Source organism: Choloepus didactylus, chromosome 2, assembly GCF_015220235.1.
Source record: "Choloepus didactylus isolate mChoDid1 chromosome 2, mChoDid1.pri, whole genome shotgun sequence".
NCBI classification, from domain to species: Eukaryota; Metazoa; Chordata; class Mammalia; order Pilosa; family Megalonychidae; genus Choloepus; species Choloepus didactylus.
In genome coordinates this window covers 157598814-157621101 of record NC_051308.1, presented here as the reverse complement: position 1 = coordinate 157621101, position 22288 = coordinate 157598814, and the positions used below count along the sequence as shown (strand labels likewise).

Below are 22288 nucleotides of genomic sequence, written 5' to 3'. Positions count from 1 at the left end.
CAGAGCACTGTATCCAAGAGAGCTGAGGGCGTAGAGTCAAGAATATGACACATCAGGAGGTATAAAGAAAAAGGAGATCCCAGCATGAGGTAATGACCGAAAAATGCCATAGCCCATTACATAAGCGAAAGTGAAACCTCTGAGGAACAAATAAACAAAGGGTATCATATTGATATAAAAATACAAAAAGCTCACTCTGTGGTTGCTGACATACATCATTGTGGAAACAAAATCGTGTCCAAAATGACTCTGGTTAAGCTTGGAACCACATGACAGGAACTTTAGGAAGCTCACAAAGAATCAAGAGAAACTTGAAAAAAGTAGCATTCTTCCCCAGGCTTATGGCTTTGAGAGAAGTGACAAGCAACCCTCTGGAGAGGAAGGACAGTAATTCACAGGGGACCAAGCAATTCAATGTAGTTTATATTTAAGAAGAAAGCTACTGCTTTGGAAAAGCAACAAAAGATGACTGACATTAGTGAAAATTCAGCTCTCGAGTCCATGAGACTATAGTAGGAAACTTTTCTCCTCAGTTATACATATATATTTGTATACTCACACACACCAAGAAATATCTCTCTTTTAATTGTTTAGGAAAACCAAGACTGCCACTTTAATCATGTACCTGATCATTAATGCTGTCTTTGCATTGGCCACTAGGAAACTCAGAACCATATTGTGGCACACCATTAACTTATGAAATACATAAACCTTATGTAGCATGTACCTTATGTGTTATCCTCATTTTTCTCATTAATCTTATATTTATACCCTTATTTTTCTTTCAACTCCCCATTTTCTTATTTTTAAAATATATTGTATTTGACATACCACATGTTTTAGAATGAGGTAGAATACAAATAAATAAATAAAATTTCTGCCCAAACAAGGCAGCATGAAAAACAGACACCTGGGAGTTTTATGATGTCTCAGTGAACCAAAGAGGTTCTAATTACTGCTTGTGGACACTTGTGTCAGAATCACTACGTTCATTAGATAGACAGGAATCTTTCTTCAGTCATGACAGGATGGCAAATTAAGTGTTCATGAACAAAAGGAGGAGGTATTCAAGGGAATATGGGCAGAACCAATAAATATAATCAGTTGTGAAATTCTAACTCTTGTAGAGATTAATTTCCATCCAGGCAGGGTTAAGTCTTCCATGAGGAGCTCCTTTGGCCTGCCTGAATGGTTACTTCTTAGAGAAGCTCAGCGATGTCCTGGGCATGGCTGGTCCCTCAGCTTCCATCTGCTGGGAACTGCCAGACACCTGTCAGGACAAGTAGGTCAAAACCTACTCTGACCTCTGAAACGTTGTTTTGCCTGCTTTCTGATTGCTTATTTACATTTCAGTAGTTTTTATTCCTTTTCTGTTTTTTAAATTACAAAAGTAATTTTAAAATGTTAAATGACAAAAGTAACACAAAGGGAATAAAAATTCAAATAATACCAGAGTTTTAAAATACAAAACCAAGTTCCCCTTATTTCCCTCTCTTCTCCTATTCCTTTGCCCTTCTCCATTCCTCCAGAGTAACCACTAATAACTTACTGTTGAGTATGAATCCTTCAGACATATTTTTACGTGCACACATACACTTACATAAAGTTTTATGTGTATAGCTTTGCTTTTGCTTTCTTTTTTAAAAACAAATTTTTCCACCCACATTATTCTGTAACTTGTTTTTTGTACTCAATAATATATTGTGGATACACTTCTATTACATACATAACCACATCTTTTTTAATGACTGTAGAGTGAATCATAAAATCATTGTAAAAATATACCATCATGTATTATTTAGCCTATTAGGGGACATTTAGGTTGTTTCCATTTTTTTTAATAGTACAAATTAATGTTGCATTGAAATTCTGATAACTATGTCTTTTTATTTTTGTTTTATTTCTAAGAAATAGAACTGCTGTGTCAAAGGGCATGCACATGTTGAGTTTTGACAGGCCTTGCCAATTGCCTTCCAGAAAGATTGACCAATTACTAGTTGTGAAAGAGTGCCCTTTGTTCCACATTCCCAACAACAATGGTTATTGTCAGTCTTCTAAATTTTAGGAAAACTCATGGGCAAGAGCATGGTACTTGTTTTAATTTGCACTTACCTGATCTGTATTAAAATCAAGCATCTTTCCTTTTACGGTCTTTCCTTTTACCACGGCTGCAATGAAAGACAGAGCTGAAGGTCAAAATTTGGTTTATATCTTTCGGTTACAGATGACCAATCCAAACAGTGATATTTTAAGCTACTGATCCCTAAGAAAATCCAAGTTTGAATATTATGCATTTCCCTCTTAGGAGAGTCAGTCATAATTTAACGCCCAAGGTCAAATAGTACCTGATGTTTGTTCTGGGGTTCATATAATGGCCTTTGACCCAAAGCATTAAAAGATGCCATAATTCTATCCTGATAATGTTTCCTTGTACCAACTTTATCACACTAACAGTTACAAGTAATGGAAACAACTCTGACCAACTCATGTAAAAGGAAATTTATTAGAAGGTAATTGGGAGCCCATAGAATTGAGGGATGACTGGGCCCTAGGAACCACCATGGTGATGCCCCATCAGGAATGGTGTGGTTGGGAGGTCACCTCCACACAGTAACTGCTTTTAGTCTGTTAGTCTTTGTGCTCAAGAGTTTAATTCTAGGGAGAAAGCATCTTATTGGCTTAACCTGGGCCATGAATTTGTCTCAAGGGAAGGCAGAGCTCTTACTTACAGTCCCACCTGAAAGAATCGAACCGGGAAGTTTTGACCACCAAACTAGCCCAGGCTATGTTATTCAAAAAGATAACTGCTGGCAAGAGAAATAGATGATGATCAGCCAAAAACAAAGCAAAACAAACAAACAAAATGATCCACTATACTAATATTTCCATTTGCCTTTTATTTTCTTCACCTTGTAAACCTGTCCAGCTCCCACAGTCAGTACAGATGATCTGGCAGCTAGCATGCTGCTCACTCCCAGAATGGGGGATCTTGGGGTGGAAGAATGGAGAACATCCCATCTCTTGCATTTTGTGCCATGCTGGCTCAAGTAATTGCCACCGTTTCAGCCCTGGGATCAACATGTTTAAGTGAGAATAAGAACTTACCTGGAGAGGTTTTATATTAGCCTTCATTGATTTTTCTCCTTTCCTTAGTTAATGCATAGAAATTCTGTGTATCCATTCATTCATTTATTCAGCCATTCAACCACACTATTTATAGAGAACAGCCCTGTGCTGGACACTATTCTAAGTACTGAGGACACAGAAGTGAAGTGGAAAGACAAGGTCCTCTGCTCTGGGGACAGATGAGGTTGGAAGGAGTAAGCAAGGGTTGGAGTTTGGACTTTATCTAAAAAGTAATGGAAAGCTACTCAATGATTTTGGGCAGGGAAGAAACATGATCGGATTACAATTAAGATACATCATTCTAACCGATGTATAGAGAATGGATTGTAAGGGGGTAAAAATTGAGGCCAAGAGACTGGTCAGAGGACCACCCCAGTAGGTAGGTGAGAAAAGATCATACCCTGAGCTAGTTGGGCGGTCAAAAAGATAAAGAGATGTGGACATAATAAAAAGATATTTAGGAGGTAGAATGAAGAGGAGTTGGTAATTAATTGGCTTTGGAGGTATAGGAAAGGAAAGAGACAAGGATGACCCTGATGTTTCTGGCAGGTGCAACTGGGTGAATGGTGACTATGATGAGCACCCAGGAGGAGCTGGTTGGGGGTGGGGGGCAGTAAAGAAAAGGACGAGTTACCTTTGGGTCATACTGAGTTTGAAGTACATGTATGATACTCAGGTCAATAAAGCATTTGTGTGCCTGGGTGTGAAGCTCAAGAGAGGGATTCAGGATGTAGAATCGTTGGTGGTGACTAAGCCAAGGAGTGAGGAGAGATTATCCAAAGAGACTATGTAGATTAAATAAAGAGGGTCACCAAGATTGAGCTCACATACTTTAATGAAAGAACCCCTGGAATACTTGGCCTCAAGAACTACAACTTCTTTATTTCATAGAGTCCTACATCAATTCTTCTTTTCTGCTGCAGTCTTCTTTACTTTTCAACAACAATCACTCCTCAATTTTAGAAGGTTAATCCCTTAGGCAACATTCCGGGTGCATCCACCATTTGGCCCAATTTATAGAAAGATTCCCAACTAGTTCTGTTCAGTTCCGTCTTATTCAGAGGGAGAGGTTTTCCTCATTATACTGCCCACAGCCTTGCACAATCTGTCCAGGTAGGTCCTTCACCTTTGGTTCAGTGGCTTCCAGGTTTCCACGACCACTGGACCCAGGGCTGCTCACAGGCTATGGGTGGTGGTGGTGGGATGGAGGTTTTACCCTTGACGACAGCCCAGCCCTGACTGAGTCCTTTCCGCTCTGTTCTAGGTCCTCGTGACAGACTTGAGGATCCCAATCCCTCCACACCATCCTCTCTTGTCCCATTTGCCTCTCTATTCCTCCTTTTCCTATCTCAGAGTTAGGTTATCCAGTCTTTGGTTATGGAAAGACTGGATACTTAGTGGATTCTTTGAGTCTTTGTTTTTAGCTTCCATCTGGGGTGCACTTAGGTAGCAGTGAGAGAGAAGAAGGGAAAGGAAATATACAGGAAGCACATTAATAGGCTGAGATAGAACTTTGCAGCACTTTCAGATGACAGGTCTCCTACAGACAGTTGATTAAAAACTCTGGAGTTTTTAATACTGCCAGTAATGTCTTAGAAGGCTGTGAATGTGGGGCAAAAGATCAGACACCCAAGCTGTTGAAAACCACACAGAGTTTTGGTAAAAATATGCACAATTAAAAAAATTTATTTGCAGAAATCTAGATGTCTCCGGTCCAGCTCTCCCTATTAATCAAAGGGATTGCTTGAGTTTCATGGCCCATGTCTGATCCCAGCTCTGACTACTGCTGCCCGGGAAGCCCTCAATGAATTCCTCTCTGAGCCTCCAGATTGCCTTGGCTGGAGACTTGTTCCTCTTGGGACAGCTTTCCCCTAAGCTGAGCTGCCTGGCCCCCAGCGGTGCGGGGCCCTCTCTCCGGTAAAAGGAAACGCTTTCAGCTTAGTCCATTAACACAAACATTCAAAAGCAAACACTAAAGAGCCACAGATCGTGTTCACATAAATAAAACAGGATTGAGAAGAGCTTCACCCAAGAAACCAAAGGGGTGTTTAAAAAATTGCCCTTGCCTTCCAGGCAGGCAGGCCGCAAAGCCAGCAACTCCAAAGGTTTGTGTGCTTGGTAGAGCTGGGTGGCTGCAGCCACAGGCCTTTGAAGAGGAAATGCCATCCCCAGTACAGGCAGCCAGCGCCTGAGTCCTGAGAGCACCAGGGAGAAGCAGAAGGCAGGGAAGAGGGAGGGAGAACCCTCGAGGAAGTAGAAAAGGGGAGGAAGGGACCAGGCGAAAAAAGGAGAAGCGTCTTCCCAACTAGGGTTCCCCCACAGCCCCCAGAAAAAAAAGCCAGCAGACGGAGCAATTCACGGTACCAGGGAGACAGAGCCAGGGGCCTGGTGAGTGTTAGGCGACGGGTGCAGCCCAGGGTGACTAAGGCTGTGAAGAGGGTTGTGCATGGCTGAGGGGTGGAGAGGGGTGGTGGCGCCTGGGCTGAGAGAGGCCTTTACTTTGAAAGTGTTGGAAGAAATTAACTGTACAAACTGCTTCCCTGTCTCCCAGTTATTAAAAGAAAGGAGGGAGCAAAGAAGAAACGGAAAATTGGTAATATCCCAGTGTGATCCCAACCGGAGGAAATGGGAGGCAGATTAAGTGATAAATATGCAGCCACCCCTCCGGGAGGAAAAGCTCCAAATGGGACCTTGTGCAAACGGGGAAAAAAACAAACAAACCCACAACCAATGTAGCCAAGGAGAACACACACACACACACAGCCCTTTGAATATCTGCAGTTGAATGACTAAATATCCTAAAAACCCCCTAGTAATGATGTGTCCGTTAGTAATCCTGTCTCAATAGGGTAGCCCTAAATGCTAAAGGAATGGCATCGAGTGGGGGAGTTGGTTTAAATCATGGGGTCACAAGAAGTTACAAATCCAGGAGCGTTTGGGAGTCCTAACAGTTTGAGCCCACAGACAGATAATCAAGGCATTGGTTGATCTTTGGCTGATGAAGGGGGAAAAAAGGCATTAGATCGACAACTTCTTTCAAAAAAAAAAGGAAAAAAAAAGGAAGCCAACCGAAGCCACCTGTTTCACAGGGTGAGAAGCCAGGGGCTTTCCTGAGTGTTAAGAAACTGGAATTTAATTTCTTAAAACCCTCCTGCCTGGCAAAAAGCCTCAGAGCAGATGAGGCCACCCTCACACAATTGTGGCAAGCCCAGTCAGTATTTGAAAGCACAATCCTTGGAAGCTTGTGCCTGCCCAGACACATGCACCCAGCAACTTCTTCACATTCAAAAGTGTGTTCAGGTAGGGTGGCATATTGCAGTAGCTGAAAAAAAAAATGCTGAGAGAGAAATAACCTATCTACTGTTTCATTTCTGACTCTTCAGTCCTAAGCCCTTCTGCCCCTCAAAACCCCTTTTGTAAGTTGTGAAGAACTTTGGAGGTGACAGAGCGAGTGGCCTCCTAATGGAAGTGACACCTGTGTACCTTCCAGACAGCAGCTCTGTGTTTAGCTTATTGGTAAAGAAAACATCTCTAGCTGGTTTCTACTTGCTCCCTAATGGCTGCTCTTGGAACTTTTCATAGCTCCAGCATGGGAAGTCCCAGGAGGGTTAAGAATTTTCTTCACCAAATTGAGAATATCCTCACCAAGGTACTTCAGGACAGAAACTGCGTTAATACCAAAATATACAAGGTCATGATGGACAGCTTCACTACTTTATGGGCTAATTTTTATTTCCAAATTTTCTAATTATTTTTTGTGTGCATAAATATATTTAGAAACAATAGCCATGGTGTATTGAGTGTTTATTATGTGCCAAATACTTTATATATAATGTCTTGTGTACTTCTTACAATAAACCTATAAGACAGGGTACCATATTATTTTCAGTTTACAAAGATAGTTAACAGAGGCTCAGAGAGGTTGGGTAGCGTGGCAGAGGATATATAACTAGTAAATTATAGAGTCAGGATTTGAACTCAGTTCTATTTAACTCCAAAACCACTGCCTTTACCAGTACACTGGATTGGCTCCAGAGGTCAAAAATAGGTCTATTTCCTCAGTGGGTGTTGGACTCATGACTAGAATAACTCAATGTTCTGTGTTTGATATTGAGCAGTAGGCATGTTGGTTGGGCAAGGTTAGGACAATAATCTCTGAAACATCTCCTAATCTTTCATTGATCCATGTTAAACTCATTAATATTTTCAGTCTACATGAACCTCTTGTGTACTAGTTTCCATAAGTTTATTATCTGGCTCATTCATTACGTTTTTTTGAATTCTGAAATTATTATTATTCTTTTTTTTTTTTAAGTTTCAAGGGGAGCCCTCATGCACTACTATTTCGGGATTTAATAAATTGACTGATGGAAACAAGATCCCCCCAAATTCTCAAAAGACTGGAATGATGGCTTGAAAAGGAATAATAATAAATTAGGAGTCGTGAACTGAGGTTCAGTTAGCCAGCCAGTTGAGTATGGAATGATGGTAATCCTGGCTTGACCAGTAGCACCTGCAAAAAAAAGATGGATATTGCCAGTCAATGATCAATCATGGGATGTAGGGATCTCAGAAACATAAGGTCCAGGTCAAAGACTGGGATAATTCTAGTTTAGTCTACATATTTATATATTAAAATCCTGTTTTAGACACAAAATTTTAATAGGGACAAAGACATATGATCATTAAATCAGAAAAGAATGATGAGAGTTAGAGCAAGAAACTAGAATATAGGCTACCAGTGGCTGGGTTGGGGGTAGGGAATGGGGAGTTAATGCTTAAATTGTACAGAATTTCTATTTGGGGTGATGGAAAAGTTTTGGTAATGGTTGGTGGTGATGGTAGCACAACATTGTGAATGTAAATAACAGCACCAAATTAAATTGTTGAAAGTGGTTAAAAGGGGAAATTTTAGGTTGTATGATGTTACTAGAAAAATAATTTTTAAAACACAGTTTGCAAACAGTGAACTCTAATAAACCATGGACTTCAGTTAATAATTATAAAAATATTCTTTCATCAATTGTGACAATGTACCACACCAATGCAAGATGTTAATAATAGGGTGACATGGGAATTCCATCTTTTATGCATGATTTTTCTGCAGACCTACAACTTCTCTGATAAAAAAAAAAAGAATGATGAGAAAATGGTGACGCTATTCTAAACTATATCCAGTGAAATGGGTGTGAGTGTGTGGGGGGAGTGGGGGGCAGGACTGGGTGAGGGAATGCAGAGGGAAGAACTGGAATCAAACGGAAAGAAATTTCAAGGGGCTGATTTTGGTCCAGTATAAGGGAGGATATTCTATAAGAGCTGCTCAGATGCAATATGCTGCTTCAAATGGTGATGTGTCCCATACTGGAGCTTTTGAAGTAGAGGTTGGATGACTTTTTTGAGAGATGCTTTGGAGAGAATTCTGACATTGGAGGCCAGGTGAGGGTGGGGAGGTAAATCCATGATCTCTGAGCACCCTTCCAGATATCAGATTCCACATTTAATGTCTCTCACCCTTTATTCATCAGCTAGGCAATCTCTAAGCAAGCCACAGCCACTTTATCTATCTAAGCTTCAATTTCCCCTGCAGTAAAAGCATTACATAAAATGTGAAATCACATAAAATGTGATATTTGAAAATATCAGTTATATTTTTCTAGGAGCTCATTATAATAATTATATTTACTAAAATTAAAAAATGTTCATGAAGCATCTAAAATTCACCTTGCTTACCCCCTAAGGCTTTTTGGGAGGCCTTGGACTAATTGACCTCTACAATCCTTTTGGTTCTAATATTCTAAGATTCTGTGGTTCTGGAGATTTCAATCATAATCTGAAGGCGACCAGAGGGGAGAGCTATTTAGAAAAGATGACAAGATAACTAAAAGGAGGTGCTCATTTGAATTTCCTCATATTCTCTATAGCACTTGATAAACTTTGTAATGAAAGCGAAATGTTATGGTAGTCATCTTGCAGCTCTGCTTCTAGGTTGATTTTTTCCTCAGGCTGGCTCCCCTTGTGGCACCAAACACGGTTATAGTGGTCTTAAAGCTCACGTCATGACATAAGTAAGCCCTGTGAGGAAGAGATGGACTCCCAGCATCCCTAGTAAAAACCTGGACGGTCATGCTGGTGTGGATTTACATGCCCATTCCTGAACCCATTACCATGGCTGAGGGGGTGGAATGAGGAAGGGAGATATCAGTCCCAACCAAACCGTATAGTTGTGAATGGGGGGAAGTGGTTCTCAAAGGAAATTTGAAGTATCCATGAGAAGGAATAATTGATGCTGAACAGTCCGGCCTTTGGCTGCCTAATATCAACCCACAGCCCACACATAAAACAGATGTCTACCTTTCCCAAAGGGAGATAATGAGAAATCTCATACAGTTACCGAAGATAGATCCAATTCTAATACTTCATGTCATGTTAAGTCACTCCTAATGGCTTGGTGATCTATGGGTAATCAGTTTAGCCACACCCTATATACAAAGGGAGAGAGAAAACAGAACTGCAATTAAAAAAATTCAAATTGTAAAGGGGAGAATGTGAAACTTCCATTGGCCATGAGATCTCAGTGGCAATCTTTTTGGATAGAAACAGCAAGGGCTCCCTATCTTGCAGTGAAGTGAAGATCTGGAGCTGTCTTAGTTGATCTCCCGCCTCCACTATTGCTATGAAAACACCTCTTCAGAGGAGTGCACTGCATTAGCTGCCCACGGCCTTTTAGCGTAAATGGAGTGCTTTGCGGTGGGGGATCAGAGAACAGATTCAGGGGTTGGGCAATCAGAGTATTTTTGTCAGGGTTTGGGGTTTCTCTCTGATATAAATCCCTTAAGATCGTAGTTTGCTCTCCATCTGTGTGCTTCTGGTAATTTCCAGGGGTTAGGAATAAAGTTAGAGACCTCGTTGACGCATAGCTCTTCATTTAAAACACAGGCTTAGGGTGGCTGTAAATTAATGGCTTCTGTTTCCATACTGGCCTCTGGGGGCAAGTCAAAGCAACGGCCGGGACTGGGAGGCACAGCTGCTCTCCCTTTGCTGGCAGGTTGTACACCAGCTGCATTTTTCAATGGGTATGAACATCCCCTTTCATAAGCAGGAGGATTCTGGAAGAGGCCTGGGGATCAGACTTATTCCAGGTCCCAATCTTACATTATTATACTTCTCTCCCTTCTCCAATTTTTCGTTAAAAATAACTTAACTTTACAAGAGGATTGGCTTTTCCATTCATCAAAGATTCAGATGGCTGCATTCAGTCCACTTGGGTTGCAGGTCACAGGCAGAAAGTGTTTCTTGTAGCAAAGCCTACTTTATTCTGTCTTGGTTTATACATGAGTTAGTTTCAAAGTAAATCTGTCTCTTGTAAGATTTTACAAAGGTTTCAACCTGTGACCAACAGATTTTTCTTGCCTGAATTCTTTGTCTAAGTTGCTTACTTAATGCTGCAGTTTAGGGAGGCAAATGGGCTGAAGGTCCCAATGGCTAGCAATCGTAAAGACTGTTATTTGTTCTCACATCCCCATTTAATTCTCTTCATTAGTAACAAGATCCATGGTTTTTAGTTAGGCACAGTGCCACCCAGAATAAACAATTTTTTCCAGCCTCCCTTGCAAGTAGGTGTGACCAAATTCTGCAAATGGGATGTAAACAGAAGGGTTTGTACAACTTCCAGTAAGTGTCCTTAAAGGAAGGGGTGTTCCCTTTTTTCTTCCTTTCTTTTTCTTGCCCGCTGTAAGGTGGACTCATGACCAGAGGCCATTTGGACCACATAGTAATCTTGGAAATGGAAGCCACTTTGGCAAAGCAACAAGATGGAATAAGCCCAGGTCCCTGACACTCACTTCCACTGGTCATCCTGACTCAGAGAAATAAATTCTATCTTGTTGAAGACACAGTAATGATTCTTTTTCCTTTTACAGCCGAATCTAATCCTTACTAGCCTGCTAGCCTAGGATATAGAGGTTCTCCTTACTGTCTTTATTAGGCCAACTCCATATTCCCAGGACTATCACTTGTCACACTCCATTTCCTAGTACCAAGTTGTGATATAGTTGACAGACTCAAACTCAAAATAAGAAAAAAAAGAAAAAAAAAGAAAAAAAGAAAAAAGAAAAACACTAAAAGAAAGAAGGAATGTATTAATTCCTGTAACCAAAACTCCATGGGGACAGATAGCTTAGAAGAGTCTGTTCCCTGCCTGTTCTCATCCAAAATTAAGTCGTACCCTCAGATTTCATTGGTTTAAGTCACCCTGCACAGTTTTGAACTAATCACATGACCACAGGAGTGGGCTATTCTGACTTTAGGCTAAAAGAAAATCCACCTCAGGACTTAGGATCAGGTTCAATCCTATCAAAACCAGATAATGGACAATAGAGAGAGTTTGTTTCCTAAAGGAACTCAAGGTCATCACCAGAGAGGAAGGGGGATGCATGTTGGGTAGCAGACAACAGATTTTTACCATATCCTTTAATGTAAGCTTTATGGATTCATCACCATGCTTGGTTTATAGCAATACTGACTAGTACCATAGGGGATTACAAGATGTTATAAAGTACTTTTGGGTGGGCTAAGCTGTAGGATGTTACAGGATTTCAAATAAATTACTTTTTGATAGGCCAAAAGGGCTGAGAAATAACTTCTTTTCCCTCTGACACCTAAAGCGCATACAAGCTGGGTAGGGGAAAGGACAATCTGATTGCTTAAAAAGAACCAAACCAAACCTCACAACTTCTCTGCTTGCCACCTAGGAAGGCTAGACAAGAACATCTGGTTCATGCTTTCCCTTGAACCATCTGTACACAGGTCAGCCACAAACAGTAGCTTCCTTCTAATAGAGTCCCATTAATCTGCCACCTGGAATACTGAATGCTTGCTCTTGCTTGGCTTTCCTTACCACCTCAGTTTTTCCATTTCCAATGCTTAGAAGTTTTGTTTGTGAGGGTCCAAATGTGGCAGAAACTATTTACAGGCTTCCAAGTTGCATTAGCTGCAGAGGCCAAAGATGTTGGCTGAACAACTGACTAACCTTTCCAGGGAGAAATCTGAAGCAGAGGATTAAAAAAAAAAACACCTTCCAATCTGTCAGGAACATGGAAAAAGTTGCTGTTTCTTCTGTGTTGGCAAGGACCCTAAAAGCACAGCATCACAGCATCTGGTTAACCAACCATCAATACTTCAAAACATGGAGATCGGACTCGGCTGTTTTTCTTTAGCAACACAGAGCAGCCACAGTCAAGAGTAGGAACAGAGGGCTCTAGGAAAAATAAGAAGTTATTGGGCTTTAGGGACTGTCTTTGCACCACAGATTCATACCATCTGGCCTTAAACTAGAACCAACTGTTCAAGGAGCCAAAAGAAATCATGATACCAAAAGGTGGTTTGTAACAATCTCTTCTCACAGTAAAAATAACCTAGAGGGCTCAGCAGAAACCTGGGAGAAGGGGGGAGGTTTCTGAAATAAGTGAAACTGCTGTTTGATAGTCCCTACATTGCCCATTGGGGGGGAGAGAGGAAACTTCTTTAGAAACCACATAGCTCAGTTTACTTCTCCTTGGCTATACTGTTCAGAACAAGAACACTTGCTTCCATCCCATGAAATTAGGAATCAGGGAGCACATTTTCACTGTTTTCAAGGCCATTTATTTGTCTCTGAATTTGTCTCATGAATTGTCCCAAACCATCCCATTTCTACTTCAGAAGCCATTCTTCCAAGATTTCCAAAAGCCCTGAAATTACACTTCCCATCATGTGCATATCCTAACAACTTCTCCCCTGGCAAGCCTGTCCTGTCCAGAGGCAACATCCTCAGTTGTTTTCATGTGTGTGAGGTGCCATGTTCTTCCTATGACTCAACAGAATGTCAACCTGACAGTCATGAAGTTGTCTTTGAGTCCCTATGTCCTTGCCATGTGGGACCCCTTTGCCATGTAATCCTGGAGAGCTGTTACCTGAAGGCTGCTGCAACAGCTTTGAGTGCTGCCCAACTCAGATGAGAACATAATTCACACCTCAGACAATGAAATAGACCTGGTAACAACTGAAGTGATTGAAGTTTTTATACCCAAACTAACCAAGTATGTGAATAACATGGATAAAAAACTGAAGACAGGAGCAGCCTGTCCATGTCCATCATTGACGAGAAAGGCTTCCAGGAAAGCAGTTTCACAAATTATGAAGGAACTGTCCTACTTAAAAAAATCATCAAAAAGGCAGACATAACAGCATGTTGTAATTGATGATTTCCATTTTTAAGTAGCAGTAAACTATGGTGCTCATTCCAAATCATCATATGATGATCAACACAGTACGACCTTGGGAATGGCCTGATGACTGGGACAGAGCACACTTGAAAGGTTATATGGCCTTAGGTTTAAGGACATGTACCTTGGGCAAGTTCCCAAATGTGGTTGGATCTCAGTTTCAGTGCCCATAAAAAAGGGATGACAGTACTATATTTGACTCTAGAACTCACATTTTAACATCTCTGAAATCTTTGGAGTCTTATAATGGCTGTTGGCCAGGCCAGTCATGATGTAGTTGTCACTCGTGTGTATAGGTGGACTTGTTGTTTCTGGGACACAACTGGACAACTATAACCCCTCAATACTTCACTCTACAAACCAGAGTCCTGATTGTTGCCTGAAACCCATCTATTAACACATTCTGATCAAGAAAATATCTGAATCAGAACTTGTAAAATAAATGTCAGCAACTTTATAAGAAAATCTCAGAGACAATAGCAGAGCGCTCCCTAAACAATTACTGCATGAAGAAGTCTCTAAATCAGACTGTGAAGTTTTAGGAATGCCTTGGCCAGTTATTTCATTAGATTTTTCTTTCTACAGAAGCACAAGAAGTAATGATAAAAATTATTTGTCTAAGTATCATATTCCATCAATTCTATATATATATATTTCATATTTTAACATCTAACTTAGGATGTGTCATATAAATAATTGGCCATGTTTTTCATTCTTGATATATAAAATGGTGTGTCTTACGATTGGTGGAGTCTTAGATTCATTAAAATAAAATGTCTAAAGGAACTCTTTACATAAACAGTCTAAATTGAGTTTTCAAAAAATTATTTTGCCATAATGTAATCGGTATCATTTTCTTTTTTAATATTACATAAAATAACATAACTTATAACCAATGATATTTTAGATTCAATGAAATGCAGGAGTACCTACCTTGTGAGTGTGTGAGGATTTGATGATCTAATAGTTGTAATGTGCCTAGAATTGTACCTAACTTATGCTAAGTTTTATCTAAATTTTTAGCTATTAATGTTATTCTTATTAGTTAGGGACTTTTCTAAAATTGAGAGATGTTAATCTATAACAAAGCATTAAATTTTTTTTTTTCAACCTAGAGCTCTTCCCTATACCCCAATTCAACACCCAATCATTATTGATGGCTCACTTTATGCCAGGAACTGTGCTTGATGCTGTCATGCAAATATCCAGCACAGATTTGGGCTTCAAGAGAATTTTATCAATAATTATACAGATGGGAAGAAAGGCAACGTCAGGTACAAAGAGGAATTAAGAGACGGAAAACATTTAAGCTCCATCATTCATCATTTATTAACAAGCTGATCTAGGAATGAGCTTTAGGTCTGCGCCTTGGATTTCTCACCTGTAAAACGGACTTACAGTAGAGTAAACCTGGCAATAATTTCCCCCACGATAACATGAATTGTTTCTATTCTCCACATAGTCCCTATTCTCAGATGCATGTGGGCTCAAATTCTTAACTCTTGGTGAAGGTGAGGAATATAAAAGGATGAGGCCAGGTGAGGAAATGGCAGGTTGTCTCAGGAAGTGGGGAGGCAGGGGGCAGGTTACTCTCCTCAGATAAGGCTAATGAAATGGGCATTAACTGCCCAGGAAATTACTGGACTCATTCTGTTATCCTAGAAGTACTGGCCAGCCATAGGATGACTTAGAATTGTCCTATCGACAATTTAACCTGAGTGGACATCTGCCACCAGGTGGTGCCAAACTACAGACAGATTTGGCATCCTATAGTTAGGTTCTAGGAACTTCTGGACAAGTAGGTACGTAGGCTCACCTGTCATTTGTTTAATCATCCAAATTCAACCCATTTTATGTTACTGTTTTTTTGTATCTCACTTAACTGTAGGACTTGTACTGAAGCTTCTATTTCAATGGATTGTTGTGAAAAATTTTAAATGAGTTGGCATACAAAAGCTTGGAATAGTGCAATCAATACATGTTAGTTATTACTGTAATTCTTATCAGGGTCATATTAAAAATTTATAACCAGTATGGCATAAGGATAAGCTAATCATAAGACAGTGGTTGTAAACTGGTATAGGAATACAGTGCAAACATAACTATGACTTCCACATGGGAGGATCATGGCAATTACTACTCAAACTGAGCCTCAAAGGATGGGTAAAACATTGTCCTGTGGAAATAACGGACAAGGTGAAAAGCATGGCAGGGGGAAGGAAGATCAGCCAGGATTCTCCAGAAACAGAACCAAAAGGATAGACAGATGACAAATAGATTCAGAGGAAGAGGAGAGAAGGGGAGGAGAGGGGAGGGAAATCTTCTTTACTTAAAAGTCAACTGATTATAGATGCTAACTACATCTACCCATATGTTCACAGCAATGCCTAGATTAGTGTTTAATAACTGGGCACTATAGCCTAGGCAAGTTGGCACATAAAATCAACCATCACACCTGCTGGGATGTATATATGTTGACTTTAATGTTACTTTGTGTGATTGAAGCAAAGGGTGCAAAAAAAAAAAAAAAAAAAAGGAACGAGGTAAGGCTGTAAAACTAGGTTAGGGCAAAGCCACAGGCTACCAAATACCAGGCTTGGGAGTTTTGCAAGAAAATGAAATCGGCAATAATAAAGTTGTGTGATAGCTCATACAAGGCTAAAGGATACATTTGGTTAGAAAGTTCAAAATGAGTGCAGTTCACCATATTCCAATACAGAAAATGTTTATCATTCATTTTAAAGAACATATGTATGCATACTTTAAATAGCTTTGCTGACCAAAGTAGAAAACACTTTGTAATTAAGTGCATATTACTAAAGGTTTATTTAAAGGACTATTTTTATTTTAAGTAGTTTTTTAATTTGAAGCATTTTCTCCCAATACAACTAATTTCAAAATTAGTATTTCTCAAAAGTTAACGAAATGGCAAAAAAGGGTCTCCAAACTGGTAACAGAAACCAATTCGTGTCATCTGCATCTGATCAAACCAATAGCAATGTGTCAAACATAAATAGAAAACATTGAAAACAATAAATCTCATATAAAGTCCATCGTGGCAACTCAAAGCAGAATGGTATCAAGTAGGAATTAAAATCTCTAGAGAAGCCAGTGATGATTTGCAGGTAATTTTTGAAATTTAGTCATATAATTACAAATCAGAAACCCACAGCTACTCAAGTTCAAGTTCTGTTATTTTTGTCTTCTCAGTTATCACCTTTCCTTCTCTGCTCCTACCCTTCCTCTCTTACGATAACTTCCCCTCCCTCTGGGGGAATTCCTCTTCTAATCAGCTAAGGGATAGAATGGGATCCAATCTGGACAAAATAAAAGTCCTTCCATGAAATTTCATAGAGCTTGCTGCCATGCTGCTGGTCACTGGTTTTGATGATATAAGCTGAAATTGTCAGAGGCTGTCATATGTCACCCAACATCCTCACTTCACCACCGGTCCCCCTCCTGTCATCCCCAAAGAGAAAGCCTGCTTAGAAGCTTAGAAGACAAAACCAATCCAGGAAAAAAAAATGTCAGTGCCAAGTGTGGGAGATGGCAAGATGGCTTCTTTGGGTGTCTGGATCCAGTCATGTTTGGATCTTCCTGTATGTAGATCAGCCAATAAACTCCTCCTCGAGCTGATACTAGCTTGAATTGGGTGTGTGTCACTCGCAACTGAATGATGGCTGGTTAACAATTAAAGGCATACAACATCTACCTGAAAATAAACTGAAGGCATTTTAATGATACTTGCCTCTCTCTCTCTTTTTTTTTTAAGGTAAGTTGCCTATGATTAAATAAAAGTAGACCAGGCATCTTTTATGAAAAATTCAGATTTCATCAAAATTTAGATAAAATTAGTATAACAAACAATATATGTCAATCAAACAAAATGTATAAAGGAGATTGTTGGCATTAAAGTTATGGGTTTAACATTTTAATACACATCATGAAGCTGAATCCCATCACTTGCTACATGGAAACAAGTTGGCTTAACGACATTTTGGAATCCTAAATTTCTATTATAGTAACTCTGTTTAATTTGTATTTGTAAAAGGAACAGGTGCAAGCCCAAGCTTTGTTTATTGTAATACATGGTTATTAATCCCTTATGTAATAATTAGAAATTATGAAAGGCCTACCTTCCCTTTGAAAGCATTATTTAAAATGTAAAGCCAGGTAAAGATTTTTGCCTTTTAAAATGTAACTCATGCACAAAATGCAGGATGCTGAACTTAACATGGGTCAAGGAATTTGTTTGCTCATCAGAATTTGTCAAGACTCCAAAAATGACGAGGGCCTCTAAAACAGAAATTGGGTCTTAATATTACAAACTTCTAGTGTTCCCAGCGAACTGTTCCAATTTCACCCCCTACAAGCCTTAAACATGGTTATTCACCAAAACATCTGTTTACTGTAAATCCTGTGGGAATAAATGTGCATATTAATCAAATTAGCTGGTAGCTATATTTAAGGGAACTCTGTTAAACTCTTTCCAAAGGAATAGTTTTATCACTGAAAGGTCTTAATAGAATTCTAAAATACAGAGATGGCAAAGAAGCATTCGATCATGTAGTTTGTTTTTTTTTTTTTTACCTCCTGGGCAGTGGAAAGCGCAAGATAAATCCTTAGGTTTTTGTCCAGTTTTCAATTTAAATCCTAGAAGGGAAGGGACTCAACATTTTTTCTTGGATGTGAGACTACATCATAACAGATTTCACTGTCAAGAAATTCCTTTCCACCCTGATATTCAGATCACATGTTCTTTTGGTGTACTTTATCCCACTTTTCTCAATAACAAATCCATGACACATTTGATTCAATTTCATTTTGTTTCCTGCCTGTTTAAATGGAGACAAATTTTACTTTTAGGTTAAATTTGAATCCCTTGAAACCCTATTTAGCTGTCTTTCTAGTAATATTGTGAACGAGGTAATTCTACACAAATTCTTTACCACATCAAGAGAAGATTCCTAAAATTGCTGTGGTATGTATATGTATTTCTCAAATCACCAGGCCTTATTTTCCAGTGAATCACATTTCCACTGGTTCTTTTACAACAAGTCTCTTTTTGGCATTATTGTCTTTTGGATGTTCTTCTTCAATTTCTACACCAAGTTATATATATTGCCATTCTACAAAGTCCTCCTAAGTTCATCTTTCCATTATCTCTTCATATTTCTAATTGTTCTAGGTCTTTTAATTAAAGCCTCTGGTTTCTTTTTGGTCTAAAATTTATGCCAATTGTAAACTAAAAGTGAATTTCATTAATGTCCAATTTCATCATTGTTTTCTTAACCATTAAGTACACAGATGCAACACAGATGTAATAATCTTTTACTCTTTTATAGTCATATTCTGATTTCATAACTGTATAAATTTCAATAAAATTAGGAAACTTTAATTTTAATATGTGAGATCATAATGCATACAGAACTGCCAAAAAGTATAAATTAAACCATGTATATATACATAAATACACATATACATTTCAGTAACACAACGAAGACTTCCAAGTATTTCTTCTCTAGTTATTGGTAGCCATTTCAAAACACAGAATAAAACTGATCATTACAATGAGTGGAAATGGGATGAAAGGCACAGAATCCTTAATAAGAAACAGCTCAATCTGAACAAATTTGTTAGCACTGATTTTTCAAGCATCAATGTATAGCTGCTGGTTTTCTAAAATGAATACAAGAAATCATAGTTAACAATACTTATTAAACCTTTACATGACACTGTCCTGGGGGTGGGTGGGGCAGGGTGCCCAAATATAAAATACCGAACCAGTCATCTCAAGAGAGAAAGGTTACATATAAACTTCAAAGACAAGGTGAACAACTAGTGGGGAGGATCAGTTGTTCTGTGGCTGGACGGTATGTGCATGGCCTTTTGTTTAGTGAGGTTCATTTAAGTGGCTGATGCAGCTGATCTTGCGGTTTAGTCTTGTACCAAACTAACAAATAAAAAAGCTTTCCGTCCATGGAATTAAGCACATTAAAAGTCTGGGCCTAATAAGCCTGCTGCTGATCAGGTGCAAAAATGGGTTTTTAAAATGAATAAGGGCCTTACAAGTCAATTTGAGAAGCTAGAAAATATATCTTTTTCAAACATTTTTAGATGGTTTAATTACTTTTCAGACAAACAAAGAGTTCCAAACACTGAGTGACAATATCCCAATCATCAAACAACTGGTCAATGCACAGTCCTCTGCAATTATCTGGGCATTTTCACCTTTTTCCAGAAGAAGTGCTCAATTTTCATTGCCAAGGTTCTTGGTAGATTCATTTTTCACTGAAAAAATAAGTAAACACAATTAAGTGTTTATACTGACTGTTTCGCCTGTTTTGTTTTCTCCTCGTCTCTTTTCCCTTCTGATACATAGTAATAGCCCCCTGCTCATGGGGGCTGACAAGCCATGTCCTGTCTGTAGGCAGCCAAGAGATACAATTCTGGCCATAATAAATGGAGAAATGATGTCTGAGAGTAGCAATTTTATTTTGTGAGATAACATCCTTCCTGGTTGTGGAAGACTTGGAATGCTCACTTCATAGTGTGGTTATGATCCCATATTCATGGCACTGAATAGATCATTGTGATCACGAAGGCTGGCCAAATGTGGCTGGAATACATTTCCATGATTTCATTATTTTTAAACTTAAAATTGAGGGTGAGTATATGTTGAGTGACTGTGGGCTGACAGAAGACTAATCACCATTTCCTTCCTTATTCATAGGAAAGAAGAATTAGAGCAGAACTGGCGCTCCTCTAAAGCTCCTGTCTTGCCTAAAGTGAGCAAGACTGAGTACGATTCACTCACTAAACTGACAGTTCCTTGCAGACAGAGACTGAATCTTTCCTCCCTATACCCGTCCTCAGTACAGTATGGAGTTAAGTGCCCAATCATTTTGCTGAATTCATTTTATTACCGCAAGTCACTCGGTCTCTTTTAGTCTTTTTAAAATTTTCTTATCTGCACATGGGAACCCGGGTAACTGCTCTATTTATTTCATTGTATTGAGGCTAAAAGGAAATAATATATATAAATACTTTGAAAATTGTTAACAAATTATTTTGCTTGAAGCTTTCAGCCATATTATCTCCACTGTGCAGACAAGGAAAATGAAGCTCGAAGGGAAAGTAAATGCTCAAGGGTCCACAGCTAGTAAGAGCTGATGCTAGAACCATACACCTGGACCTTTGTTTTATATTCCACCTGCTAATGGTACCTAAGTTTCAGATTGTACCAGAAACTAAACTCGTACTTACCAAGTCCTTGCTATGAGTAAGGCACTGAAATAGGTTCCAACCAAGATATGGTTCCTGTTCTTGTGAAATTTTCTAACTCTAGCAGAGTCCTTCAACTGTCTCCATGATAATGAGTTAGTTGTTTACTCTTCGGGCTTCCTCAGCACTTTATGCAAACTTATAATACACATTACATTGCAAAGTCTACATGAGTGTTCTGGTGCCTGAGATCCATCTCCCCATCCCTCTCCATCTCCCACCATCGATAGACACACACACACACATACACACACATGCACACACACACACACTGAAAGGGAAAGGAAGAAAAGAGGATTAAGCAGAGAAGGAGACTGGATGAAAGGATTTAGTGGCCCATGAAGGGACTGATACATTGGTTGACAAGAGGCAGCTGCTATGCCACCTATTTTCACTAATTCAAATAATCAATTTCTCAACAGGTGAGGCATTTTCTAATCTTGAGTTATATTAGAATGGTAGAGAAATATATTTTGGTAATATTTTTAAATTAATGGTGTTTTTTTAACTTTTTGGCATAGCAGTTTGGAGAACTCTTTTCCATTTCTTTGCTTACAAAGATTGCCTGGTTTTCTACTTTTAATAGGGTTCCATTCTACCCCACCCCCAGAATGAAATATAGCATGCTTTTATCAAATCGTTTAAGTCTACTATTCTAATTTGGGCAAAGAAAGGCCTGTGTACCACGTAACACCATTCTGAGCACTTCCCATTGGACCGATCCAATTAGTCAGCACTCTACATCTATCTCTATTCTAGTGTCCTACCTTGACTGCTTAGCCTTTTACATTCAACTTTCTTCATTTCTTTTTTTTAAATTCATTTTTATTGAGATATATTCACATACCATGCAGTCATACAAAGCATACATTCAGTTGTTCACAGTACCATTATATAGTTGTGCATTCATCACCAAAATTAATTTTTGAACATTTTCATTACCACACGTACAAAAATAGTAAGAATAAAAATTTAAGTGAAAAAGAACCATTAAAGTAAAAAAGAACACTGGTTGCCTCCCCCTCCCCCACCCCATTTTTCTACCTATTCATCCATACACTGGACAAAGGGGAATGTGGTCCATATGGCTCTCCCAATCACACTGTCACTCCTCATAAGCTACATTTTTATACAATCGGCGTCAAGATTCATGGGTTCTCAGTTGTAGTTTGATACATTCAGGTATTTTCTGCTAGCTATTCCAATTCATCAGAACCTAAAAAGGGTTGTCTATATGGTGTGTTAAGAGTGCCCACCAGAGTGACCTCTCGGCTCATTTTGGAATCTCTCTGCCACTGAAACCTATTTCCTTTCACATCTCCCTTTTGGTCAAGATGTTCTCCATCCCATGATGCCAGGTCTAGATTCCTCCCTGGGAGTCATATTCCACGTTGCCAGGGAGATTCACTCCCCTGGGTGTCAGATTTCACATAGAGGGTAGGGCAGTGATTTCACCTGCCAAGTTGGCTTAGCTAGAGAGAGAAGGCCACATCTGAGCAACAAAGAGGCATTTGGGAGGAGGCTTTTAGGCACAATTATAGGCAGGCCTAGCCTCTCCTTTGCAGCCACAGTCTTGCCACGGGCAAGTCCCGTGGTAGAGGGCTCGGCTCATCAAA

At 39.3% G+C, this 22288-nt stretch overlaps 1 protein-coding gene across 3 annotated transcripts in view; it reads right to left on the bottom strand.

The window, feature by feature from the left end:
- Window positions 1–7395: 7395 nt before the first annotated feature.
- ZNHIT6 (zinc finger HIT-type containing 6) overlaps window positions 7396–22288 on the bottom strand; it is a 65898-nt gene continuing 51005 nt past the window's right edge. Inside the window, exons 10-11 of one of the 3 annotated variants that reach the window (XM_037826740.1) lie at window positions 19620–19679; window positions 7396–7639 (exon numbers count right to left, since the gene is read on the bottom strand). In XM_037826740.1, coding sequence (XP_037682668.1) covers window positions 19639–19679 — 41 coding nt within the window. In that variant the 3' untranslated portion in view covers window positions 7396–7639; window positions 19620–19638. Of the gene's footprint in view, window positions 7640–11708; window positions 12383–17911; window positions 19680–22288 lie in introns of those variants that run through there. The other 2 variants (XM_037826741.1, XM_037826739.1) reach the window with 2 other exon arrangements.